At 44.4% G+C, this 24,724-nt stretch overlaps 1 protein-coding gene across 1 annotated transcript; it reads left to right on the top strand.

Annotated features, from left to right (window-relative positions):
• Positions 1–19,361: 19,361 nt before the first annotated feature.
• EDN1 (endothelin 1) lies at positions 19,362–24,386 on the top strand. Its single transcript, XM_068931839.1, has 5 exons — positions 19,362–19,851; positions 20,005–20,140; positions 21,146–21,304; positions 21,576–21,683; positions 23,058–24,386. Exons 1-5 carry the CDS (start codon positions 19,533–19,535, stop codon positions 23,194–23,196), a joined length of 861 nt encoding a protein of 286 aa, XP_068787940.1. The 5' UTR covers positions 19,362–19,532; the 3' UTR covers positions 23,197–24,386.
• Positions 24,387–24,724: the final 338 nt, after the last annotated feature.

Below are 24,724 nucleotides of genomic sequence, written 5' to 3'. Positions count from 1 at the left end.
TGGGCATGAATTCGTAAATGCGCACACAGTGCTTTATGGATCATTGGAAAGGGAAAGGCTGTCTTAAACATTTTCTTTATATTAAGATAGAGGAGGGGAAAAACTCCCTAGCCTGCTCGTTAAGAATGAAGTACATGAGCAATTGCCAAAGAACAGAGGCCCAAAATGATGCGTCTCTATCTCTTCTTTAGAAAAAGGCCTTTTACCAGGAAGCGTGCCTGCTTAATTGTCATCACTTATGTTGCATTAAATTGACTGAGGAAAGGAGAGATCTGCCTGAGTAACAATGTTCACGCATTGGCAATTGTGGAGCAGAATGTAGTTTCCTGTGTACATAGCTGATGCTGGATCAGACCTCATGTTTTGAGGAGTACCTGTATCATTTCCAAGGTATTTGGGTGTTTTTGAGAATTCCCTCTGAGTGCAGGAAAGCCGCAGCAGCAGGCCCTATTTCTGCCACCCAGCATGACAGCAAGCATAACCCCCTCTGGATTTCGTATTATGATGTTCATCCTTACAATAGCACCAGGACTGGCTCCCCCTGTGTTTTGGGTTATAGAAGCAGGAGCCGGTAGTAAGGTTTACACTCTAATGACAGACAGACATGCAGCAAAAGCATGAGGGCAAGTCAGTTTTACAGGTATGGAGTTAAGACAGAGATGAAGCCCTGAGCCAGCGGGTGAACAGTCCTGGCTTCAGGGGTGCAATGCCACCCACATGCCTGCACCGCTGGCTCCCCAGCATCCCCAGCCCTACTCCATGGCCAGAGGCTGTTGGACAGAAAAAGTGAGAAATGGGGGACCACAGCACTGAGCCTTGAGGTGCTTCTTCACCCAGTGCCCTGGAGAGAGCCCTGCTATATTAGAAAATGTGAGCAGAAATCGATCTTAAACACAACTTCGCCCCTTGCACAGGTAGGGATTTTTGGTGGAAAAAGCAGTATTTGCCCCCGCCCCCCCTTCAAGTTGGAGACCTTATTTGTCTTATGTGTATTAATACACCTTATGTGTATTAAAACACATCCATGAATACGTGCCTTTACTGTGGTTCACCTCTACGAAGCAGAGCCTTTAGTAGGACCCTTAGCAATACCCCCTCAGTATGGGGTGTTTCTATGCAGCCATGGCCGAAATATAAAGCTGCAAGCAGGCAGCCCAAGTCAAGGAGAGGGAGAATATAGCTAGAAGTAAAGACGAACTTGGAAGAATAGAAGAAAATACAACAGATGATCGTTTGAAAGCCCAGACCAAAATAACAGCCACACTCGTTGCACTATGTTGCACTTTAAGTGCTAATAGAATACCTTGCAGTTTCAGAGAAGGACAGAGGCCCCAATATACTAGGGTGTTATACTATGCCTAAAGTCATTTTAATTATGATTTTGAATAAAAATAATGTCTTAGCAGGATTCATCATCTGTTTTTGAATCAATGACATTTTCTACTGGGACCCTCAGTTTTTATACTCCCTAGATATTTACTGCTATTAAAGTAATACATGGAAAGTTCCCTAACCATCGGGCCCATGAAAAGCATAGTTTGTTGCATAAAAATGATGACATTTTTGCCTATTTTTATATTTAATCATCTCTAAATAAGCAAACTAAGACCAAAAATAGTCCCATAGTACACATGCAAACCATGTCTTCATCAGGTACTAATTTTCAGCACACATCTGATTTGTCAAAAAATTGAGCAGAATAAGCTTTCAAGTCCTGGTTAGTAGGAAATTAGACTGAGGCAGAGGACAGTCAAAGTGGCCTAGGAAAAGCAGAACAGGAGAGCAGGTCCACGTTATATATTTTTCCCAGTGCAGTTGTGAAAGACAGAGTTTATAAGGGGATATGACTGGTAAATGATGCAGTTACACTACAAAACTACCTGGTGTAGCCCCAGTTGTAGTACATGGGCTACACCCTGTAGGTACAGCTTATTTTGTTGAAATAAGTTATATGGCAAAAATAGAATTACGCCTCTGCTAGATGTCTTTTCCAGAGATAGTACAGACTGGGAAGACCTTACTAACATAGACATAGCACGAGTTATGCGGTTGGCCCTTTAAAAAGAGAACCTCCCTGTCTTTCACAAGGTAGTAAGGGAGAGTGTTTGGTTCACCAGTCGCTGGCAGATCATTTTGTCCCCAGGAATCAGTTTAGAAAATGAGAAGCAATGCAGCTGGCATGCCTACAAGTGGGGGACAAGTCAGCTCCTGTTTGCTCAGGCCAGGCCAGGCAAAGCAGCCGGAGCGTGCTGTTAATAACCTTTTCGTCTCATCAGTGCAAGGGATATTAGCCGTTTCCTCTTCTCTCTGACCACGAACACCTCAATATTTCTTTTATAGAACGTGTCAATGAGTAGATAAGCAAGCTATTTTTTCTGTAACTCTCCCCACCAGGCTGCAGTGGGAGAGCACCAAGGAACAAGCCCAAAGACCAAAGAAGGAGATGAACTGGCAGAAAAAAAGTCCAATGTGTTATATAGGAATTGTTTTTGTAAGCAAGAATATTAAAAGGATGAAAATCGATTCATAATGAATTCAGGAGGCGCTCTCTACATATTTTAACTGCTTGGTATTATCTTACTGAAGAGGCACTCCAGCCTCACTAATGTACGTTGCTACACAGGCAAACCACTCCAGCATTGATTTTTCTCTTGCAGGGGATTATGAATTGACATGATTTAAGCAGCTCTGCGGCTGCAAGTAATGACCAGCCCCTGAGACTTTAGCCAAGTACAGGAACTTTCTAGACAGCAGCAGTTTTGTATCAATGCTTTTAATTACATGTGAAGACTTGTATCATCCATTAATATTTGACCTCTAATTATGTTTTTAAGAGATGGCTCTATTGGAAACCAGCTATAACATGAAAATGTGTGCGGAAGCTTAAGCCAAAACAATTTATTTATTTTTTTTCTTCTGCAGCCCTTTCAGAAACTTTTACCTGAAAGAGGTGGCTTTGGTCTTACCAGAAAGCCGGAAGGACTGGAGCCTGCACCATCACTCATGCCCTGGTGCTCATGAACCTTGACAGCGAAGTTGTTAGCCCTGTGTGCTACAAGAGTCTAAATTAAAAAGCATATAACTGCTGCCCTTGCTTTCATTTGGGGACACTGAAAGAATGCAATTACAAAGTGGTAGCTGTGAGGTGCAAAATGCCCAGCAGGCTCCACTCCTAGCCAGCATGCTGGAGCCGAGGATCAGTAGCCCTGCAAGGCCACGACTTTCCTACCCACAGGATCAAGCAAATGTTGTTCCAATGTATCTGCCACCTTCCTGTTGTGCAACACTTCTCAGGCAACAAGGGGGGAAACCCTCCCTCTGCAGCTCTCCTAGAGCATAAATACAAACTGTAGCTATGGTGCAAGCATTTACTGCTGGGAACACGAACAAAAATGCTTGGCCTTGCACTTTCCACTGTGGAAGTCATAGTTATTTGCTGGCTGTGAGAGGTGCCCGCTTCAGGGACCTTTTGGACAGCAGAGAGCCAGGCAGGGCCCTCCTAGGGGCAGAGTCTGCAGTTCCCTCTCAGGAAATACTCTCTTTGCCCCAACCTGAGAAAACCCAGAGTTCCTTTCTTCTCTTTTTTCCCCTCTCTTCAGAACTTCCCAGTCTCCAAGCTGTCCAGATGTGCTAATATCATCCAACAGACCTTGCATAACTTCCTTCTTGAAAAAATCTAAAAAATAAAAGTGCTGCAGTAGCAGTTCCTATGGAAATTTATTATTTTAATAAGATCCTCTGCTGCACTCAAAATCGAACTAACAGCTGCTCAGAGACCAGTTCTTTCCCCTAAATTCATTGAGTTTCTGGGCAAGCATGGACATTTGGGATGTAAATTTGAACACTTCTAAGACCAAAGCTCAGAAAACATACAAAACAGAAACAAGCTTCTGATGAAGTTGAAAACTCGGTTTAGAATTCAGGTCCCTGTTTGCTTTTCCCCCTGAACAGGAGGGAAAACATTATTGGTTTATTGCTGTGTAACTAATGGCACTAAACAGCTTTAGATGTCATGTAAGAAAACCTCTTGTGTTAGATTTAGGGCAAAATTGCAGCAGTAAGCCAAAACTCGCATTAAGAAACTGCACAGACATATTCTCTTCTCTGCTTCCTGCACAGCTTCTGTAGACTTTGTTGTGTTACATCAGACTTAGACCGCCGCAGAAGAAAGGCAAACCAGTGCCAGCACGACAGGGGTGATCGCTGAGCTCTGGCAGAAGCCTGTATGCCTTCGGCGGCATAAGGAGCTTCCATGGCCAGAAACTATGGATCATAATGAAACTACCAGGCAGCAGGTTTGAAATGAACTAAAGGAGATACTTTCTTCACATCATGTACAGCTGACCCATAGAGACCATGAGGTGCTGTGGACACTAATAGCTCATAAGTTTTCAAAAAACTAGATAACTTGATGGAACAGAAATCTATCGAGGGCCATTACATACGAAGGCACCAATTCTGGCTCAGGAAGCTTTTGAGTCACAAACAGATGGGGGTGTATCATTGTTTTAATTTCTCTGTTCTTTCACTCTTTCCTAGGCATCTGCCATTGGCCCATGTTGGAGACTTTTGGTCTGACAGAGTGCAGCTGCCCCTGTATGTGGAAAGGGAGTGTAGCACTGCGGCACCCTCCCCGTAACAAAGAAAATGGGCCAGAACAGGATGCAGAAGGGGTCTGAGGGGATGCAGAGACTAGTGTTTGGACTTGACTTCTGGGAGAGGGTGAGCAAGGTGGGTGGGATAACCCTCCGGGGCAGAAGTGTGCCCAGAATCTCATGCGTCTTTTGGATCTCAGGTCTTCTGACCGTTGATTGACACAATCCCTCTAGAATGCCACTGAGGAATTCTATGGCAGGTCAGCTCTTCTTGTTTTTGACTTCACTGCAAAAGCTTCAAAGATGTGCTGAATTTTCTTTTTTTTTTAAAAACAAATTCTGCTCAGGATGATATTTCCCATGCTTAATTTAGCTGAATTTGGTATAGAGAATATAGAAGATTTTCTATGCTGCATCAGATCTTTAAATTTTTTGCATACACAGACATTCCTAAGTATTAATCAAGTTAGTTCCCCTACTGCCTGAAAAGAGCAAACTGTCCTGTTTTAGGACTTTATTGTAAAGATTTTTCTTTTTTTTCCTTTCTTTGTTTTTTTTAATTGAATAAATCACTGGACAGTAGGACAGCTGAAATGAGGCTGTTTGCTTTACGTTATATGTTCAGATGTAGCCTGTCTCCCTATGTGTCACATGCGATGTCTCATTAGGACCAGACCTTGATCTTAAAGCAAGCCTGCAATATAATTAATTGCTATAGATCCATGCATTCGTTCTTCACAGGTTGGCAAAGGAGTGTGAAAACTGAATCCTGCCTTTGCTGGCATAAAAAAGATAGAGTGACTATGTGAGACTGGGATCAGTTCAGAAACTGTGACCCTGGCAGAGATTTATTTATAGAATGAAACTGGACAAACTTTCTGCACCGTGTAAAGACATATCTGGGCCTTTTGAAGTCTGGCAGTGGTGTCCTTGTACGGAGGGTAGGGGATGAGCTACTGAGATAATTTTGTTTCTCGCTGTTCGGTTGGGTAGGTGTCCCCCTGCTTGGTGCTGGGTAGCACATTCCCTTCCTCCTCCTCCTTGTACTGCTTTCTCACATTGTCACGCACTAAACACAGTGGTACACATCTGCCATCCGTGGCTCTCTGACTTCCCTTCTGTGAGTTTCTGCTGCATCCAACTTTCCCTAGAGGAAAATGAGAGAAAACTGATGGCCCTCAAAATGCTGTGGAAGTCTTACCCTTTTCTTTTCTAAAGCTGAGGAAACACTCAGCATACTTTGCCGTCTAGTAGTCAGCCTGCCGTGAGATCACTCCTTTTTGTATATAGCAATTGTGAAAGGAAGGGAGAAAGGACTTTTCAAATTCAAATATGTGTAAGCTATCTTTCTTGAGAGAAAAACTTGAGTATATACTTAACTTGAAGTTAACATTGAACTTTAAGTTCCATGGACCTCAGATAACATGAATGTAAGCAAGCAATGGTGCAATTTTCTGAGTAGTGTCTGCATTTCCTCCACACATGAGCTTGAAGATAATGAATTGGAGAAGGGAGCATGTTGATTTCTTTGTGTAAAGACCTAAGTCCAGAAGAATAAGTCTGGACTAATTATTCCTCTTCTGCACTAGTGTGAAAGTGCTTTTAAAGAGCCACTTCCTCCTCTTATTGCAGCAACGAGTGATAGAGGAAACCAACAAGACAGCAGGATCTGGCTAGACACAGACCATGTTACCCATCTTTGGGACAAAATGCAGTGTGCTCTCATCCTCAGGCTGAACCTGACTGAATCTCCATGTGAATGTGCTATTAGCAGGGTTTATTCCTTCATGGTCTCAAAAGTCTGTGAGCTGAATTAGGGCCTGTAAAGTGCATGCTCACCCAGCACTTAGTGATCATCCTTGCAGAGGATTTTTTAGGAGGTTCTGCATCTGCTGTGCACTGCAGGTCCTTCGGATATTGATTTCATCTCAGTAATGTGAGTAGCTCCACAGCCATTTCCTCCCCAGGTTTCTCTCTTCTACTTTCTCCTTTTCCTCCTTACCCAACCATCTACACCCCAGCTATATCTGGCCTCAGTTACCAACTGCCTACATTTGGATTTAGCCCTGGAAAACTTTCAAACCTCGAGTCTAACACCCTCATCACATAGCACCTTGTTCCGCGACTGCTCTGATTGGAACTACATGTACACAGGCACAGCCCAGCAGGAGAAAGGGGGCCGGACCTGCCAGCTAATTACCCAACCTACCAGAAAAGCTGTTGCAAGCTCTCAAAACATGTCCAGGAGAAAAACAACAAAAAGAGATCTGGAGGGATTGGGAGTAGGGGGTGGAGAAGGAATAGGTTATTTCAAAGGAATTAAAAGGTCAAAGGACTCCATGTGGAGAAGGCAAACCAAATCCACCCAAAGCTGTTAGCATGGGATCATCTGAAAAACAAATCCAAGGGCTAATCCTGTAGCCTGTTCAAGAAAGCAGTGCGTGTCAGAGAAGATGTTCATCCCCCTCCTGCAGGGCATGTCCTGCCTCAAGGATGAACTCACACGATGACCCTCCTCCAGTGTCCTTCCATATGTGGCACCACCTCCCCCTGTGGCTCAGGTTTACCCCTCATCTCGGATGTAACTACAGAGAAACCCTTAGGGGGAATTTGCAAGGGCAAATTTTTCCACGCCTGACCAAATACAGGGCACTGCCATTGCTTTCAGGAGGAGGGAGGGGACAGCACAGGAGTAAATAGCAAGTCTACCAAGACTGGTACAGTCTTCCCAGCTAGGAGGAAGCTGTGATTTTGCAGCATGAGGAGGCATATTTGGATGCACTGTGAGTTAATAGGGTGTGTCTCACCCTATTGAGGCTGATTTGGACGTTGCATGGGTACGGATACCAAACGGCTCACTTCAAAGCAGAGGTTTTGTTCTGCCCCCTAGTCACACGGTGTGGGATGGAAAAGGAGGAGACATGATGAAGAGTTGTGCTGTGACCATCCCAAGACTATGAACCTCCCTGGTCCATGCGCCTCAGCTCAGAGATGTAAAGTAAGATACCAAGAACCGCTTTCTCCACACTTACTTAAACTCACCACATCCTTCCATTTCCAGTCCCTAATATTGCCCTTCCTCACAGTTAAGGATAGAGAGCAGCTTTTCACCATCTTCAGGCATCCTTTGCTCTACAGATGTTTCCAAGAGTTGCTTCTGCCCCACAAAGGACTGCCCCACAAAGACCAAGTTATCGAAATAGACTGCAGAGCAAGAAAGAAACAGGCGCCCTCTCCCATCTATGACCCAGAGCCTGGCCATTTGAGTTTTCTCTTCCGAAACTTCATTCTGAAGGGAATAATCTTGTTTACATCTCCTTAGAGACACCAGTACTCTACCTGACAGAGCTTTTCAGCAACCTCAAAGCAGAGGAACTAATGTTTATCTTAGGGATTAAGGGACTGATCCACAGCCCCTTTATATCAGGGGGTCTCACTGGGCTCTGGAAGGAAGCCCTGAATTGTATACAGCAAGTGTCTGTTGCTGAGCGGAAGCCCTCTAGTAGTAACTGTGGTTTCCTTTGCCCAAAGCAGATTTTGTTTTCCCCCAAAAAATGTGATGAAAAGGGCTCAGAACTGCCTGCTCCATTCTCTGTGCCACCCTGGGAAGGATATGGTGGGTGAAGAGGCTGCTGGCACCAGCAGGCCAACTTTCTGAGCAAAACCCAGCCTGAGGGCTGCTGGTGCCCAGCTCCTGACATTAAACTTTAGAGCAAGGCACCACCTAGAGGCATGCAATCTATAGTAGGGCTGGAACAATTAAGTACAAGCTTCAGCTCTTTCCTGCGGGAGTAATGATAATAGTATGATGCCTGTCGTAAACTAAAAACATCAGCATTCACATTTGCCTGTTTATTATTTTATCCAAAAAGTTAATTAGTCTAAACAATATATGCAAATCCAGAAGAAGTCTGAGAGAACAAGTTGTGGCCAGATAAACTGGGAAGGGAAATTCAGCCTGCAAAGCAGCAGTAAAAACAGTCCAATGGCATTCTTTCATTAGGATACCTTTGTAATCCATGCAAGATGTATTCAGTTTACAAGTAACTTGTGTTACGCTTTTTATGGAAGTCTCAGCCTCAGTTTTTCTCCATTTAACAAATACAGTTTCTGTAATTGTTTGTTGTCATCATCCGTGGTTTCACAGCCCTTCAGTCTCAAGTAGCTGAGCAGCCTCTCCAGCACAGCACAGAATAGGGTTATAGCATTACTGAGGGAAGGAGCTCTTTCTCTTTTCTCCTCATGCAAGACATTTCCTTTGGCACTTTGATGATGAATTGAGGTATCTGTTCCCTGCTTTGAACTGGCTGGGTTCCACTCCTGGCATTCAGTTCCATTATCCAGAACCTGTGGAAATATTTTTCCAGGTCCTCATTTTCTTCTTTCCAGGTTATCTTTTGCTTTTTGCAACCTCTTTTCTACTGTAAACCTGTTACTGGCCTCCTCCAAATGGGAAGTTAAAAAATAAGTGCTAACTCTGTGAAGACAGATTGGTTTTGGTTGTTTGGTTGGGTTTTTTTGTTTACTTTTTGTTTTTGCTGTAGGGTATGCATCATGAAATTTTTTTGTATCACTGAATTTTGTTATTGTTAAGTAATTCTCTCTAATGGTAACTGTATCGCAACAGTGCCACCTGCTCCATGAAGCTCTTGAGATTTTCATTTTACATGATGGGGGCTCAGACGCTCCACGCAGGCAGATGACTATAGCAGGGTGACCACAGGCACCTGTGAGCCCAGAAACATGAGACCTCAAAACTCTGGACAGTCAAGTAACCTGTCAGAAAATCACGCCCTTGATGGTAAGACCAAATAAATAAAAGAAAATAGAAAAGCCTTTTTTCCCTTTTCAAAATTGCAGTTTAAATTGCGTACAACTAATTAGCATCTTTTTTTGCTATCGTGTACTTTGCTACAAGGAAATACACTGCAGATTACCTATCTCAAAACGGCAGTTTACGGTAAATGTTTTTTACAGGACTTGGAGATAGAGCGCTCCCTCCCAAGGCTTAGCTAAACAGCTTGCACCACTGCCCTCTTTTGGAGAGGATTTGCACTACAGCCCCCTAGCAATAATTCTTCTCTTTCGGAACGGGCGCAATGTTTTTGGAGACAGGGAATATTGGTTCTGCTTGCTCATTTCCAAGACTCTCTCATTTGCTGAGGTGCATAGCCCAGGGACATCTGCAATGTCCTAGAAGCTATTGGATTTATTCCAACTCAGTTTCCACTGGTTTGTTTTCCATGCGGCCCATGTGCGTACAGAGGCACATGCACGGCAAGTGCGCTCTTAACGGATGATGATTGTTTCCAGTAAACATACCTCTTTACTACCAATCTTGGAAATCCCATCTTCCCATTTTAAGGAATACTTACACAATTCTGAGCAAGTAAACAGGATGTGACATTTCATTAAAGATACGCCTGAGGTTAATTGAGGGAGAAGTGATAGAGGGGAAAAAACTGAATAGCGAGCACAGCAAAATGGTCTCTGGCTGTCCTGCCTCATCTCTTTCTCTTATAGTAAGGGCAGAATAAGAAAACGAAACAGGCATCTGCTAATTAGCACATAGGGTAATTCCTCTAGAAAAAGGAAGCGGGGATTTCTGCTTTACCTAATACTGAACCGGTTTCCTGTGAAGATAAGTGGGTTTTGACTTGGGTCACTTTGCCCTGCTGCTTTTGACTTCCACTTTGCCATGGAGGCAAATAAGCTAGAAATAAATAAGTAAAGCGCTCTAAGCTGTTTCACATGGCACAGTTCAAAAATAAAATTTCGGAAAAAGAAAACAAGGACTTTTGTTTCTTTTTGCCCCTATGCAAAATAAAACATCTTCTAAATTAGTGCCAGATTTTCTTCTGGGAAAAGATACAGCTCAGGTCACCAGTGGCTGCAGAACAGGAGTTTTAAAAGGTTATGTCAAGAGAAAAGCTCTTTGAATCAGACCCTGGCTGTTCCTTGTGTTTGGTTTGGGCTTTCTCTACATTAAGAGTTTCATTGTTCTAGCAAAAGGTGTGATTTTAAAGGCATTTTAAGAACTGGGAACAAAACTATATGGATAAATAATTGCTAAAGTCCACTGAAAATAAAATTCTATAAATCTTGTTTCTTTAGCTCTAGACAATCCTTACTGTCCTGTATGCCTAAACTGAAACTAAACTGGTTCAGCTTGGCCTCAGCTGGTGTGAATAGCTTTTGAGAAGGAGTATTTTCACCAGGAAAAGAAATGTATTTGCAAGAATTCGAGTAAAGCTGGTCTGTTTTCTCAGTTGGCAGCTAGGTTTCTGCTCCATGATATATATGGTTCTTTTTCTCACAAGGCTCTTCCTATACCTAGTGTAAGATACAAGTCCTCCTGGCTGTGCCTGTTGAGATCAACATCAGTACTACAGTTCTACAGCATAATCTTGTTCAGACATATGGAATACCTTTGTCTTCAAATAAGTAGATGTCATTAAAAAGCATGAAGAGATAATAAATGTTGGGAAAATCATACTATTGAGCAACTTGTCTATGCCACTTCTTAAGGTAATAGCTGCTCACATGTAAGTATACGAAGGGCAGCGGGATAACTAGAACTCAGAGTCCAGCTAATCTAACCAGGATTAGTTAAAAGATGATGAATGTTTTTCTGCATGTATAGGACCTGACAGTAACAGTGGAAAAAGTCTTTATCATCCACAAACTATTTTTGTCAAGAAAGACACGGTACTGCATTCACTCTGTACGGTGCTATACCGCCAGGCCTTTAACAGTGGCAAACCTCTGAGCGTGATGTTTGTGCACAGGTTTTTGCTCTTCCAGTCACTACCAGCCCTGTCAGCTAGTGAACCGGAGAGGATGAAGACGCTTGCACGGTGAGCTAGTACCGCTGGCTGCCCAGGCCAGCCTGGCTGGGACTGCTTGACAGGATACCTAGTCCTCCCACCACGTCGGCCTGTCAGAGCAAAGGCTCCATTTGCTACCTTTCCTACTGGGGCTCCCACCAGTTCAGCTGGAGGCCTACAAACACCTATAGGAAACTAAGGATTTTGTGCTGCCGTTCAGTGCCACAGCAAGTAAATCAGCTTGGAACAACAACAACAGCAACGTCTGGCTGCAGGCACCAAGGCAGCAGAGGCGTTCACAGTGGTGCTAACTTGGCTTTTGCTGAGTGAATAGCAGCCAAATGGAAATGGTTGGCTAAAATTTCCTAATAGAGACATGCTGCAAGGATGCTTATTCAAAGCAGCCCCAAAGGCTGGCTTCATTCCTGAATGCTGCATGTCATATATGGCAAATGTTGACGTACAGTCATGTTTCACATCTCAGCTTTCTAACTGCTTGCAGGGTATTGTCTCTTCCCTTCCAATAATTTCTCATCGCCCATGTTTCCCAGGCACTTTGTTGCATGCTGATGGCAATTCAGATGTTACTGCTTGCATATAAACCTCAGACCAGCCTCATTCTTGCAACTGAGGGCAGGGGATGGTGGCTGTAATGTGATCTTAGCCCAGTGCTGAGGCATCGGCAACTCTAAAGCTACCGTTTGTACTTTACGGCCCCTGACAGGTAACTAAATCTCCTTCCTGTCACTGTCACCAGTGAGTAACTGCCACAATAATGCCTGCATCTGTGTGGTCCATATTTTACCTCAAATATAAAGTAGATACTTCAATGTGTATAAGGCTCTTTAAAAATAAAAAGGTGGCCAAGAGAACAGGAGAGCTTCTGTATTTAATTTTTGTGTGTTGGAATTTATCTACAGCTTTTCCCCATCAGACAGATTTTGGTGTAACTTATTCAAGCTGAGACTGGGTGCAAGAAACAGCTGGAGCGTGTTTAATGTAATGTTTCCTCACAAAGCTGCCTTCTCCTGGGAGAAACAAGGTCAGATAAAAACTAGGAATTGCAGCTGGAGAAATGTAGTCAGCATTTCTTTACAGGCAAAGCATGCCCTGGTCAAAAAGATGACAGCCACAGGCATCTACCCAAACGGGCATGAGTAATTCCTTTATGCTAGGAGCACTGGTTCATATGAGGCTACTTTCCTATCCGCTTTCCAGGAAATGATGCAGGGAAAACATAGCATTGACTGATTTGAAAGAGAAGCAGATATCTCTACTACTTAAGCAAAGGAAAATGAAATCATACCTATGGCTCAGGCTGCATCTAAACTCACAGTGTTTCCTAATATATGGCTTGTTTCTCTCACAGAGAAACAGTGGAATTGGCAAACCTGCTCACCTCGTCCTAGGCTCAAAATGGAGGCGTCAAAACAATGACAAAGGCTACACGTTCTGGCTAAAGGGCTGCACTGTAAGCAAAGTTACATGCCATGCTTGGAACACTGCATTTGCTAATTACATTAATTTCAGCAAGGCTTTTATGCACTAAGGAAAGGCTAGAGCCAGTTAGATCTTCTTCTAACTTGAGTCTTTGAAGACAATCCCACTCAACGGTGGAGCAAGTTACACAGCATGTGGAAAAGAAACTAGGTACGTGAAAGGACACATGAAAAGTCAATCTAATTCAAGAATTCAAATAACTTTCTTTCAGGGAGCCGCGTGAAATGCAGTTCTTAAAAACACCTTTTCTGAGCAAAGCAACATTGAAACAGCTGAAGCCAGTTCTGTTAAGCAAACCTCTGGGTACTGGAAAGGGCTCATAATGTAGTGGACAGGATACAGCTAAGGTTTGGGGAGCTCAGTTGATTTCTAGACCCCTCCAGTGATTTCTCATGTGACCTGGGCCAAGTTCTGATGTGGATTCATCCCTCACTAACTCTAGACACTATATGGAGGATGCTGCTTGAATTTAGGACTGTCATCACCTTAGGCCCCTTTCCACAGTCAGAGGAAATCCAGGGATTTTCCAGATGAGAATTCAGATACCGGGTGAGCTAAGAAAACTGTTCTTCTAATTTAGAAATCTTAGTAACTTGCTGTTAGCTAGGATGTGTAGTGGCCTTCTTGCTTCAATTCCCAAATTTGAGAATGGAGATGACATCAGCAGTTCTTTGCCACGTATATGAGAAAGTTGCATGTATTACAGAATGTGAAGATGATGAGCCAGATAGGTGTGCATTGTTGTCAGTAATCTATTTAAGAAGATTTTCTAATTTCATGCTTTTGTGTTGACTTACCCACAAGCTAGACATACCAAAAGATAAGTAAACAAACCTAATAAAGCCTATTTTCCACTAACTGTAATTTGCAAATAAGTATTTTATCATACGGGCTGTCTTTATTGAAGAGGTTGTGCACAGAATCAGATCTGATTTTGTACAAGTCACACTTTCTCTTCTGTATTTTCCTTTTCTTCTCCGAGTCCTTCTTTTGCAGTCTTTGCACTGATTTCTTGTTCTTATTGATGATAATCCTCATTATAGTTAAGTTCTTTGCAGACCCCATTCTTAAGCAGTTGATTGTCTAAACATGTAATAATTTACTATCTTTCCACACTTCCAGAATACGTAACTCATACTGATTGTTTTTTTACCTTGATGGAATGGAGCTGGAGACGATACAGAAACACACCTTTTTTTCAAAAAACCTTAGAATCCAGGCATTACTGTAAAACAGTCATACTGGATCAGACCATCCAGCCCAGCATTTTGTTTCTGACAGTGGCCAATGGTGGATATGTCTGCAAGAGCACAGGGACAAGACAGGGCTGCTTCCCCAGAATATTCCCCTAGGCTTCAGTAATTTGCAGCTCAAGATTTTCTGGGCCAGAAGTGAGGTCTTTGCCCTATAGCTCCCAGCAATATTTTAAGCGATATGAGAAAACAGGTGAATTTGAAAATGAAATCCAAGTTAAGCACCACAGTAGAGTCAGTTAGGGGTTCAAATCCTTCATGGCCTCTGTGTGTTAGCATACCAAGAGCGGGGCAGGATCCCGAGCACCACAGCAGAAATAATCAGAAATAGCCATGGCTGAGTCTGCAGGTGACGGTGCCTTACTGACACCCATGTAGGCCATTGCCTCAGCCGTATGGGTAGGGTCAACCCCTATCGTCCGTCTGAGGTCTGGCTTTGGGTCTCCTGCCCTGCGCTACACCTACAGAGCTTCATCTCTTTGCCTTGCGCCTGGTATTCTAGTTACTGCTCCTGCCCTATAGCAAATGCAGAATAAAGGCCTGAAACAAGAGGACCTCCTACAGCTTGCTGGGATAGAGGAGGGCAGAGCACCTTCGATACCCCTATGGCTTGCTTTAATGGGAAACGAACACTTTTCTCTCATGACATCCAGACAGAGGCAGGTAGTGTGAGTAGAGGGGAAGTTCCTGATAACACTCGCCTAAAAGTCCTGTGCATTTATTTCCAGATTATTTAAACTTTTTTCCTTTTCCCATTTGATGTTTCCTCCCTTCTAAAAATTGGCTTGGCTTCCAGTGAAACATTTTCCTGATGCTTCCAGTTCTTTGTTGTGGAAAGTACATGTGGGATGAAGGTTTCACGACGGTATCTCTGAAATCTGAATCTTTGCAAGCCATCCTTTTCGTGTTTCTGGTAACAACAGTTTTAACCCTAGGAGACACTGTGACCTTTGCTCAGTAAAGTTGGCTCTCTCCTCTGTTCGAGCTCTCTGCTGTTTTGATTTCTACTGCAACTAAGTTTCGGCTGCTTGCTTTCTTTTATAGCGTTCTAAAATAATTACATAACTGTTGTCATTACATTTATCTAGCTGTTTTTAGCTCCTTCAGGAAGGAGGACCTGACTTCTTCGAATTTTAAATAAACATATAAATACCATAAGAAACAAAACCTGGACAACTCCAAAAGCTAGTCGTCAGACCTGCCTTTCCGCTAGCTTGCTAGCAGCCTCAACAACCCTTGACCCAGCTTTGCCGTGGAGATACTGCCATTGATAACCAAAAATAGTGCAAAAAAAAAAAAAAGGAAAAACCTGTTATAGACACCCTCACCAGTGCTGTGGCTTTCTATAGTGACTAGCTTTACCCAGCAGTGACTTTCTCAGTCTCAACAGAGCTAGAAAGATCTTCCTCCTTCTCAGAAGCCCCATGGCATGGGCTGTTGGAGAAATAACACCTGACGCTGAGCTAGGCAGTGACACACGTGCTGAGACTGTAGCCAGTATTTTAAATCATATCTAGTCATGTCACTTGGTGCTAGGACACGTATAGGCAGGAAGTTTTCTTTTTTTCATCTGATGATGGGCTTTGTGCACCAAGAATCATATGGCTGCCACCTTCGTCCCTAGTTTAAACAGGGTTTAGCATGCAGTGTGAATTTTGCAGGGAAAATGATGATTGGTGGGATCGGCGAGGGGAAGCATCCTGATGCATGCTACAAATAGTTGGAGCTGAGGTTGCTGGATTAGTAGCTAACCCTGTCTCTCCTCCCCTCTGCACTTCAAGAGGTCCAAAAGTGTAATGTGAGATGGGCTTTTATATCCTTTGAGAAAACTCACTAATTAGAGGTGGGAGGAAACGAGGAAAGTTGGTTTACCAGAAATCATGCTTCTGCCCAAGGACCCTGATAGCAGAAGTATCTGTAATGAGAAATAAATATATTGTAGCCTGGGTAGTGACAGATAAGAATAAGGTCACTTTCAAGACTAAATTAGTTAGCTCTTGAATTTGCACGCTATAGAAGAAGGGTAGAAAAGTGCTTTCCCCCTTGCATAAGAAGGTGGGGGGGAGGACTGGACAGCCCTAGGAGGGAAGGAAGGTGCAAGAGAGGCAGTGAGTGAAGTAAGGGGACAGGTTGTGCAACTTTCACTTAATTGAGAATTGTGTTTCAAATCTGCAGAAAACAGCATGTTTCTCCCCATGTTCCCCAGACAGAAAAGCACAGTTTTACAATCTCCTTTTACTGTTTCGCTGATAAGCAGGCATTTCACATTTCTGACACTATACAAAATGTCCTTTAGAAAACTCTTTGTCAGTGCCACAGCATTTTCCAGCTGGAACATTAAAACCAGATCTTGGCTGGCCGGCTTAAGTTCTTACCCCACAACACAGCATCTCTCAGCTGTGGCTGGCGCAGGTACTCAAGCTAGAAAGGGAAAAAGCCTGCTGGAGAAACACTCACTTCTTCCCTTGCCCAAATGGCTAGCAGTGCAAATATATCTACTTCCAGACCTTTAGGGCAAGCTGGCTTGGCACGAACCAGAACAATTTGTTGAGTGCATGACTTTGTATTACTGTACATGACTTTGTATTTCCAGTCTGCAAACATTGACTGCTGGCCAAAGTTTAGTCCCATTCTACTTATAAGACCCCTACTGTGACCCATACTGTTACACATGTGTATTGTAAATAGCTATAAAGTTAGTGGATCTTCCTTCTTTGGCAAAACTCCCAAAAGGTATCTCTGCGTGACACAGACCTGCTCCATATTGCCCAGCCTCCAAGGCATGGACAGAGGGTTACCTTCTTTCTGGGAAAACCCATTTCCTAGCCTGGTAATCCCCACTTCCTGAAATAACCCATTTGGGTCACCGGCAGCTGAACATAAATCTGTCTTTGCCTTACTCTAACAAGCAACAGGACAACTTGATTCCAGTTAGTCTCAAGACGTGAAAATAGAGATCTCAGAAACTGCTGAATCAGAGGATATGGATCTCTGACAACAATAATATTTAAAAATCCTTACCAAAAATTGCGGCAGATGTTTTTGTTTTTTCAAGAAAAAAATGAATAGCAACTTCAGAGGCCTCCACAATATCATATTTGTGCTTTTTTACTTAGAGGAAACATGTTTCTTAGTCTGCATGCCATTTTTGCCAGCTAACAAAAAATACTTTCTAACAAGGAATTTGCACAAAGCTGAAAATATCTCACACTGATATGAGTCATTTAGGCTTTATGTGCATGTCTTGGAAAAAGGAATCTGAGGGAAAAATGTCTCTCTTTAAATATGTGCTTGCATGAAACAGTTTCTTGCCAGGCCTAGAAAGGCTAATGCACACTGGCGTTATATACAGGAGTGATAACTATGTTTCACCCCACAAAGCTGCTTTGTACGCCACATAACCAAAATAATACCACTTAATTTCTTTCTCAACTTTTGGATGCTGGTAAAAATAAAGTTTATTATTTCAGTGGGTTACTATTACTTTTTATATGTAGCTAGGTGACCTCTGCTGGTGGATTCTTATCATAACTCTACTAACTCACATATAGATACATTGATATTCTGGTAAATCCTGCCCTACATACACATAAGATATAATCCCTGCTCTGAAAAACACACAACTCCCATGCTGGAAAGGTGTAAAAAAATTATATAAGCTAGCTTTCTCTCTTCACAGAAGCTTTAGAGATCTGTACTATAAACAGGTATGAACATCTCTGGATAGGGCCACTGGTGTTTATTCAACGTATTTGTGGTCTAAATGGTGCCTATTTCTCAGAAAGCCCCTAAACTTCACCCTGAGAGAGCAGGGAGGTTATACTGAGGAAAGGATTAGTCTTCACTTGCTTTCCTTTCTTGTACTCGTTGTCATACTATCTGTTAACAGGTGTCGTGGGAGAAAGGATACCAGCTAAATGGACCTCTAGTCTGACTCAGCACGGCCGTAGACGCTCTGTCCACTATGCTACAGCAGCACACTGTAACAGGATGCTTAAAAAAAATTGCCATTCACCTGAGCCATCGCAATACAACTTGCAGTTAACAACCTTGGTCTCTGTGATACCCAAGGTCATTTCTATTATTACAGCACAGTGCAAGGAAATACCACAAATACCGAGGGAGCCTTATCTCTTTATCATAGGTGAAGCTGGCACGCTCTGCAGCGCTGGGGCTCCACCTCCGATCGCAGGCATCGGAGTTCACTTCAGCGTGTAGTCCGAGGCTGGCTTTCTGAATTAGGAGGTCAGGAGATTTCAGGTGTGTATGCGTTTACCACCACATCGCTACGCTCATTTCTCGCGTTTCCAGCTTCCAGATTGACAGCAACTGCATCTCAACGCAAGGCAGCAAACATAAACGCACCAGAAAAAAAACTAGTCCTGACCTCGCCGGAGCTAGCGGTAGAGCCAAAGGCAAAGGCCAGGCACAGGTCGTCCCTTCCGCTAAGCACACGCGTAACGTGCCAGGTCCCCACAGGCAGCCTGGACCCCAAAATACCCTCTGTGGCAGGGCGCCCTGTGGAAAAGGGGAGTTAAAACGGGGCCTTGCTGGCGTTGCTGTATAACCCCATCGCATGGCCGCAACCAAACCCAAACCACCAGAGACAGGAGGGGCACCGGTGGCCTTGCAAGGGTGCGCAGGTGGGAAGCGGGGGGGGGGGACACGGCGCAGAGATGTAGCTGCTACCCCCCCCCCCCCGGCAGCCCTATTTCTTCGCACTGAGGCGGCCCTGGGGGCTCCTGGGCGGCTGCGGGGGGAAGAGGGCGGCAGGGGCTCCCTCTCCCCGGCGCGCGCCCGGGGCCCCAACGGCCGCCCCAACGGCCGCCCCAACGGCCGCCGGGGTGGGGGGGAGGGGAGGGGGGGGCGCGGCGACACCCCACGGCGGCCGCTCCCGCCGCGCCTGGCTCGCCCCGCTGTTGTACCAACCACAGCTACAACCATCGCAGTAATAATTGTCCTTAGGACTGTTGTTACTCAGCCCGCTGCCTGCGGCCCTGCGCGCCGCCGCCAAGAGGCAGGGGCGGCCGGGCGCCGCCGTCAGGTGCCGGGCGCGGCGGCAGCGGCGCTGGGGCTCGGGGGGGCTCGGGGGGGGGGGGGGTAGGGAAGGGCGCCCCCTGGCGGCGCAGCCCCGGCCGTCGCCGGCCCCCACGCCGCCGCCGCTGCCCCGTCCGCCCGCCGCCCTCCCCCCCGGGCGGGCGGGCCGCCCGCCGCCGCCGCCGCCTGCCGCTCTGAAGTTTGCAGGCGATTTCCTTTCCAGCCCGGCCTTATCTCAGCCCGCACGTTGCCGCGCGGTGACTAATAACAGAATAACATTGTCTCGGGATAAAATAGCGCCGGGGCTGTTTACCCGCTCGATGGGGGTTCGCTATAAAAGGGCGCGGGGACCGCCGCGCCAGCCAGACGCGCCGGGGCGCACCGAGCCGCCGCGTCCCTCCCCGCACGCCGCCGCGCACTGTTCGCGCTGCGAGGGGTTTTATTTTTTCCCTCCTTTTTCTTTTATTATCCTTTTTTGTTTTTTGCGTTTTTCCTTTTTTTTTTTTAATTTTAATTTTTATTTTATTTTTCCCCTTCTCCTTTTTCGCCGCCGGCTCCTCTCCCTGTTCCCCGCTATGGATTATTCGCACATGATCGTCTCGCTGCTGGTCGTGGTCTGCCCGGGACTGCTGCCGGCAGGTAGGTGCGGACTCCGCGCTCTCCCTCGTTGGGGAGGAGGGGGGTCGGCTCACACACCTGGGTGAGCCCCGATGCTCCGTGCCGCGGAAGGGGGGGGCGGGGGGGGGGTCCGGCCGCTGCGCGGATCTAACGCGCCTCCGCCGCCGCCCGCAGCCCCCGGAGCCGCCGCCGCGCCGCCCCCCGCCGCCACCGCGCACCGCCGCGCCCGCCGCTGCTCCTGCTCCTCGCTGCTCGACGAGGAGTGCGTCTACTTCTGCCACCTCGACATCATCTGGATCAACACCCCCGAGTGAGTGGGCGAGGGGGGCAACCCCTCCGGCACTTACGCAGCGGTGGGCTTTGGCCTGAAAAACGGGGAACGAGGGAGGGGGGAGCTTCTAAACCACAAACTCCCTCGCAGAGATTAGGAAGGGAGGAAGGAATATATATGTGTATATTTTTTTCTTTCTTTTTTTTTTGTGTACGTGGTCACTCCTACTGCTTTCCCTGCTCCTCTTTTCCTGTTGAGTTTAATGGACTGTCTGCTGGGAGAAAGCAGGCAGGATTTGGCCAGCGAGATTGAGCAGATAACTCTTAATAGCCCTAACACACCTGCGTTCCTGAAGCGTAGGCAAGAGGCTTTCCTTTGGGTGCTGCCCTGCAAAGGCTGTAGGATACTCTTTGCTATGAATCAGAGGTGAACAAAACGCTAAGAGCGTGATTTTTGCCAGCTTGACTTTGCATAACTATTCTCCCAACAAGTCAGGAGGCTGAAGGGCTTCCTTTGGCGTGAGGTGGCTCCTTGCTACCTCTTGCTACTGCTGACCACTGCAAATTAACACATCTCGTGTTTAAGCAGAGATGGGTACAGTGTCAATGCCTGTTTCTGCAATGTCCTCACCAAAAAGTGCAATTAGCCAGAACCTCAGCTGACACTGCATACGCTGCCTTCGGTGATCTGTTCTATTGCTGAATTTTCTGTGACTGGAGGTGATCTATTCCTCACTTTTATTACTTTTTTCAGTTATCAAAGTTCAAAGAGAGGAGGTTTTATTGCATTCTGTTGCATATGGAGGCATACCAGGCTCATGAAATCACAATTTAAAAGTCATTAGCCTTGTCAGTAGCCATGCTAATTAGTATGTTGCAGGAGCATCAGAAGCACTTGCTTGGAAATTATGACCCGCAAAGCATCCTTGATCCCATAAGCTTTACTCATGCAATCAACCCCATTGATAAGGCTGCCCACAATACCCTGCTGCTCTGAAGCCACAAGATTATTTGAATTGTACTCATGTTGACTCTTTGATCATAGGAAGACCGTTCCTTATGGCCTTGGAGGTCCTTCTCGATCCAGAAGATCACTGAAGGACATAATGCCTGAGATGCTCACTGAACCTAGCAGCAGATGTCAGTGTGCCAACCAGAAAGACAAGAAATGTCTGAGTTTCTGCCAGACAGGAAAAGAACACTGGTGCGTTCATTGTTATGGCTCTTTAAAAGACATGTGCATGTGAAAGGGCCAGATTGTGGTACTCTTACTCGTTTTGGCACTTGCTGTGTGAATAATCTTCCCAAAGCCTTACCGCCTACCTCGCTGCTCATACTGCTATAACACATACCACGGTTTGGCCCAGAAGGATTGCTTATTGCATGCCTTGCAAAGTGATAGATTAGATGCATCTCCTTGTGGACTACAGAATTTTGTTTTGTTTTTTAACGACCGTGTTTTTTCGCTTTTACAGGGCTCAGTCCACAATGGAGAAAAGCTTGCGTCACCGCAACAAAGGTGGCAATTGCCTTGGACCAAAATGTATGAACCAACAGTTTGTTGGCAGCAAGAAAATGAAGAGGTGAGTTTCCTCTCATCCTGCTGTCATTCCCCAGAGTAGCAATAGAGAGCGTGGTTCTCCCTTTGGGTCAACATGAACTTAGCTGGTGATTTCAGCTCAAGTATTTTGGAGGAATTGCTGAGGGTTGTTGTGTTGGTTTCTTTTTTGTTGTTGTTGTTGTGAAGTTGTTAAGACAAGGGCGAGCTCTGCCTAGTGTCATCCACTTAGTGTCATACATGTCATCCACTTGCTTAGAGGAAACAGACTTACTCTCAGGCCTAAAGGGATACCAAGCTTAAGAGTATGAAATCATTAAATCCTGACAGAAGGAAGCAGAGCCTGACATCTTAGTGTGTTCATGTGTTATCTCAATTACTTACTATGTCTCAATTATTCTTCTAAAACAAAATTGAGTCAGCATGCCTTTTCTTAGGTGCTTTAATGCATTTTTCTGGAAAGAAAAGTTACTGACCTATCTGGATCTTAAACATATGATTTCTTCTGGCTGGTGTAGCTGGCTTTTAGAATGCAGCAAAACAGATTTCTTGCCTAATCCCTTACATTGTCAGATAAACCTGTGTAAATGCATACAGGATGCTAGCAATGGAAACGACTGCAAAAAGGTTGAGGAAGGTGAAAATGAAGATTAAATTAATATTTGAGGCTAATCCAATACCTGAGACTAAGACTAAATTAAAATCACAACTGCCCTTTGAGATCTATGTGTAATATGTTGAGTGGCAGTAGGAAACAATATCACTTTTCAGTGCTGTTCAGAGGTGTATGTATTGGACTCTGTGCATCTAGGAACCGCCCCCTGTGGTGAACTCAGCTTTGAAGCTAGGTGTTAGCACGATTATGTCAACTCCCTTGTCAGCTGTATGCCCATTAGGAAATTTTGCACAAATACAAAAGTAGGCTCTTAGATCCTGTTTTGCTTTTGAAAGTAGGACTTAAGGACCAGGCAACCTGATGATTTCCGGTGAGATTTAGGCCCTGGAGGTCTAAAATCATTTTTGAAAATGGGAGTTACTTTTTGAAAAATGCACCCTTTCCTTGGAAGCAAGATGAGTTTTACCTAAAAGAAATGAAATAGCCAATGAGATTAAAAACAGAGAAGACCTTTTTGTTGGATACATGCCATTTAAGGAAGGTTGGGGCAGCTGTATTTGAACATTTTAACTTACTTTAATGTTTGAATTTAAAAATTTCGGATGCAATATTTTGAGTGGCTTAACTGAGCGTAATTCTGATAGATGTGTAGCAGTCAGTGGTTTCTGAGGATCCCATGGCAGAAGTCTAGACTGACTTATTTAATCAAAGGGCTGAACGTTTGCACACTTGAGATGCATCTTCATTATTGTAACAATAAGGGTGTATTTCTTATTTCTGCAGGCTAGAGGCCATTGGTAACAGTATCAAAGCTTCCTTCAGTATTGCAAAGCTGAAGGCTGAGCTCCAGAAAGGGAGGAAGCTGAAACATAACAGGGCGAATAAAAGACAGAGCATCTGGGAAAGCCTAAAAACATCCTAGTGGGAAGATCATCTGAATCGTTCATCATCACACTTTCTGACAAAGTGTCACCAAAACTCTGTTTCGACTTCTAACATTCCATGATGACAAAGCGCCTCTCTGTCCAGGTGGTCATGCAGCAGAACAAAACACGAAAGAAGTCCTGTATTTGGAGGTGTAAAAGCAATACAACTCTAGGATTTCATCCTTTTGGAATCCAGATGGATGGGTAGAGGGAGGTGAAGGGACGTGCACAGTAGCCTATATTAGAAGCCCTCTTTCTGAAGAAACATTTGATTATTGCTTCAGGAATGTTACCGATCAATTCAGCAGTTTCCAGGGCTGACCTCAAAAGTGTTTTGCAGGGAAGACTTTACAGATGTGCTTAGAAAGGACAGAAAGCAAGATCTGAATGGACAGACTTCAAAGACTCTATTTTTTGATTAAAATGCAAAATGAAAGCCACCGTGCTACTTTAATCAGGACTTACTGCATATATACATGTCTACCTCGCGTATTGTTTGTTGCACTCCTGCTAGAGTATTTTTACACCTTGTTATTGCCTTTACTAATCAGCTGCAACCCTTTGCCTTTTTTCAGAAGTCTAGTTTACTTGTACAACCAGAGATATCTGAATGTGGGTTTACACCCATGCTGTGCTTGTCTGGATAATCAAAGTTTTGGATATCAAAGGACTGTTCAACATAGAATAAGAGTTAGAGGACACTACTAGGTTTCACATAACAAAGAGATTTGGCTAGCTGAAGCTCTAATAATAGAGGTTGTTTTGTCTTACATGCAATCAGAAACGCACTGAAGCAGAGCTGCACCAGATACTGTTGTGAGATTTATTCAGTGCCTTGTTTGGTGTAAATCTGTAGAGACAAAGGGTTATTTTAATTTATGTCAAAAGGCTAATATTGGGTGAATGTTTATAGCAGTGAATTTGTTCACATTGTTGAATTTGCTGACAGGTTTGATTGATTGAATTCAATGATGTGCTTGATTTGTATGTGTTTTGTATTTATATTCACACAAATTCTTCATTATATTTACCATGTTGAATACACATTGAAGTAGGCCATATTGGTCTATGCATGTTTTATGTATTTCTGTATGAAATTGGGAAATGCTTTATGCCTATCAAGGTAAACATCTTCAGAAATAAATATTTTTAATTACTGTATTAGTTTGTTTTTTAATATGTACTGTTTTTATTTAGGCTGTGGTTCTGTGATCATGTAGGTAGATTGTCCCATATACAAGGCTGACCTAGATGAAGTGTGTGCACATGACTGCCTTTGTGTCAAATTAGCCCAATAGCAACATACAAAGCTTATGGTGCGTCTATGCCAGATGTGGGAGAACAGAAAATACCTGTTCTAGCGTAAAGCTTGCTCATAAAAATGTCTTAAATTCATTTGGCCAGTTCAAATTTCTTCATAACTGGAGCAGTACTCTGTCATATAGCTAGAGTTTGTAATACCAGATCAAAAACGCTGATGTTGGATTGGCCATACCATTTAAAATGTGGCTGAGGATGACTAAC

Source organism: Struthio camelus, chromosome 2, assembly GCF_040807025.1.
Source record: "Struthio camelus isolate bStrCam1 chromosome 2, bStrCam1.hap1, whole genome shotgun sequence".
NCBI classification, from domain to species: Eukaryota; Metazoa; Chordata; class Aves; order Struthioniformes; family Struthionidae; genus Struthio; species Struthio camelus.
This window is presented reverse-complemented; position numbering and strand designations above follow the sequence as displayed.

Excerpts from the sequence above, each read along its gene's own strand:
- EDN1 (XM_068931839.1), top strand. The coding sequence starts at position 19,533 with ATGGGGGTTCGCTATAAAAGGGCGCGGGGACCGCCGCGCCAGCCAGAC. Across the intron at positions 19,852-20,004 it reads CCCGGGACTGCTGCCGGCAG|CCCCCGGAGCCGCCGCCGCG; the intron begins GTAGGTGCGGAC and ends CGCCGCCCGCAG. Across the intron at positions 21,684-23,057 it reads GGCAGCAAGAAAATGAAGAG|GCTAGAGGCCATTGGTAACA; the intron begins GTGAGTTTCCTC and ends TTATTTCTGCAG.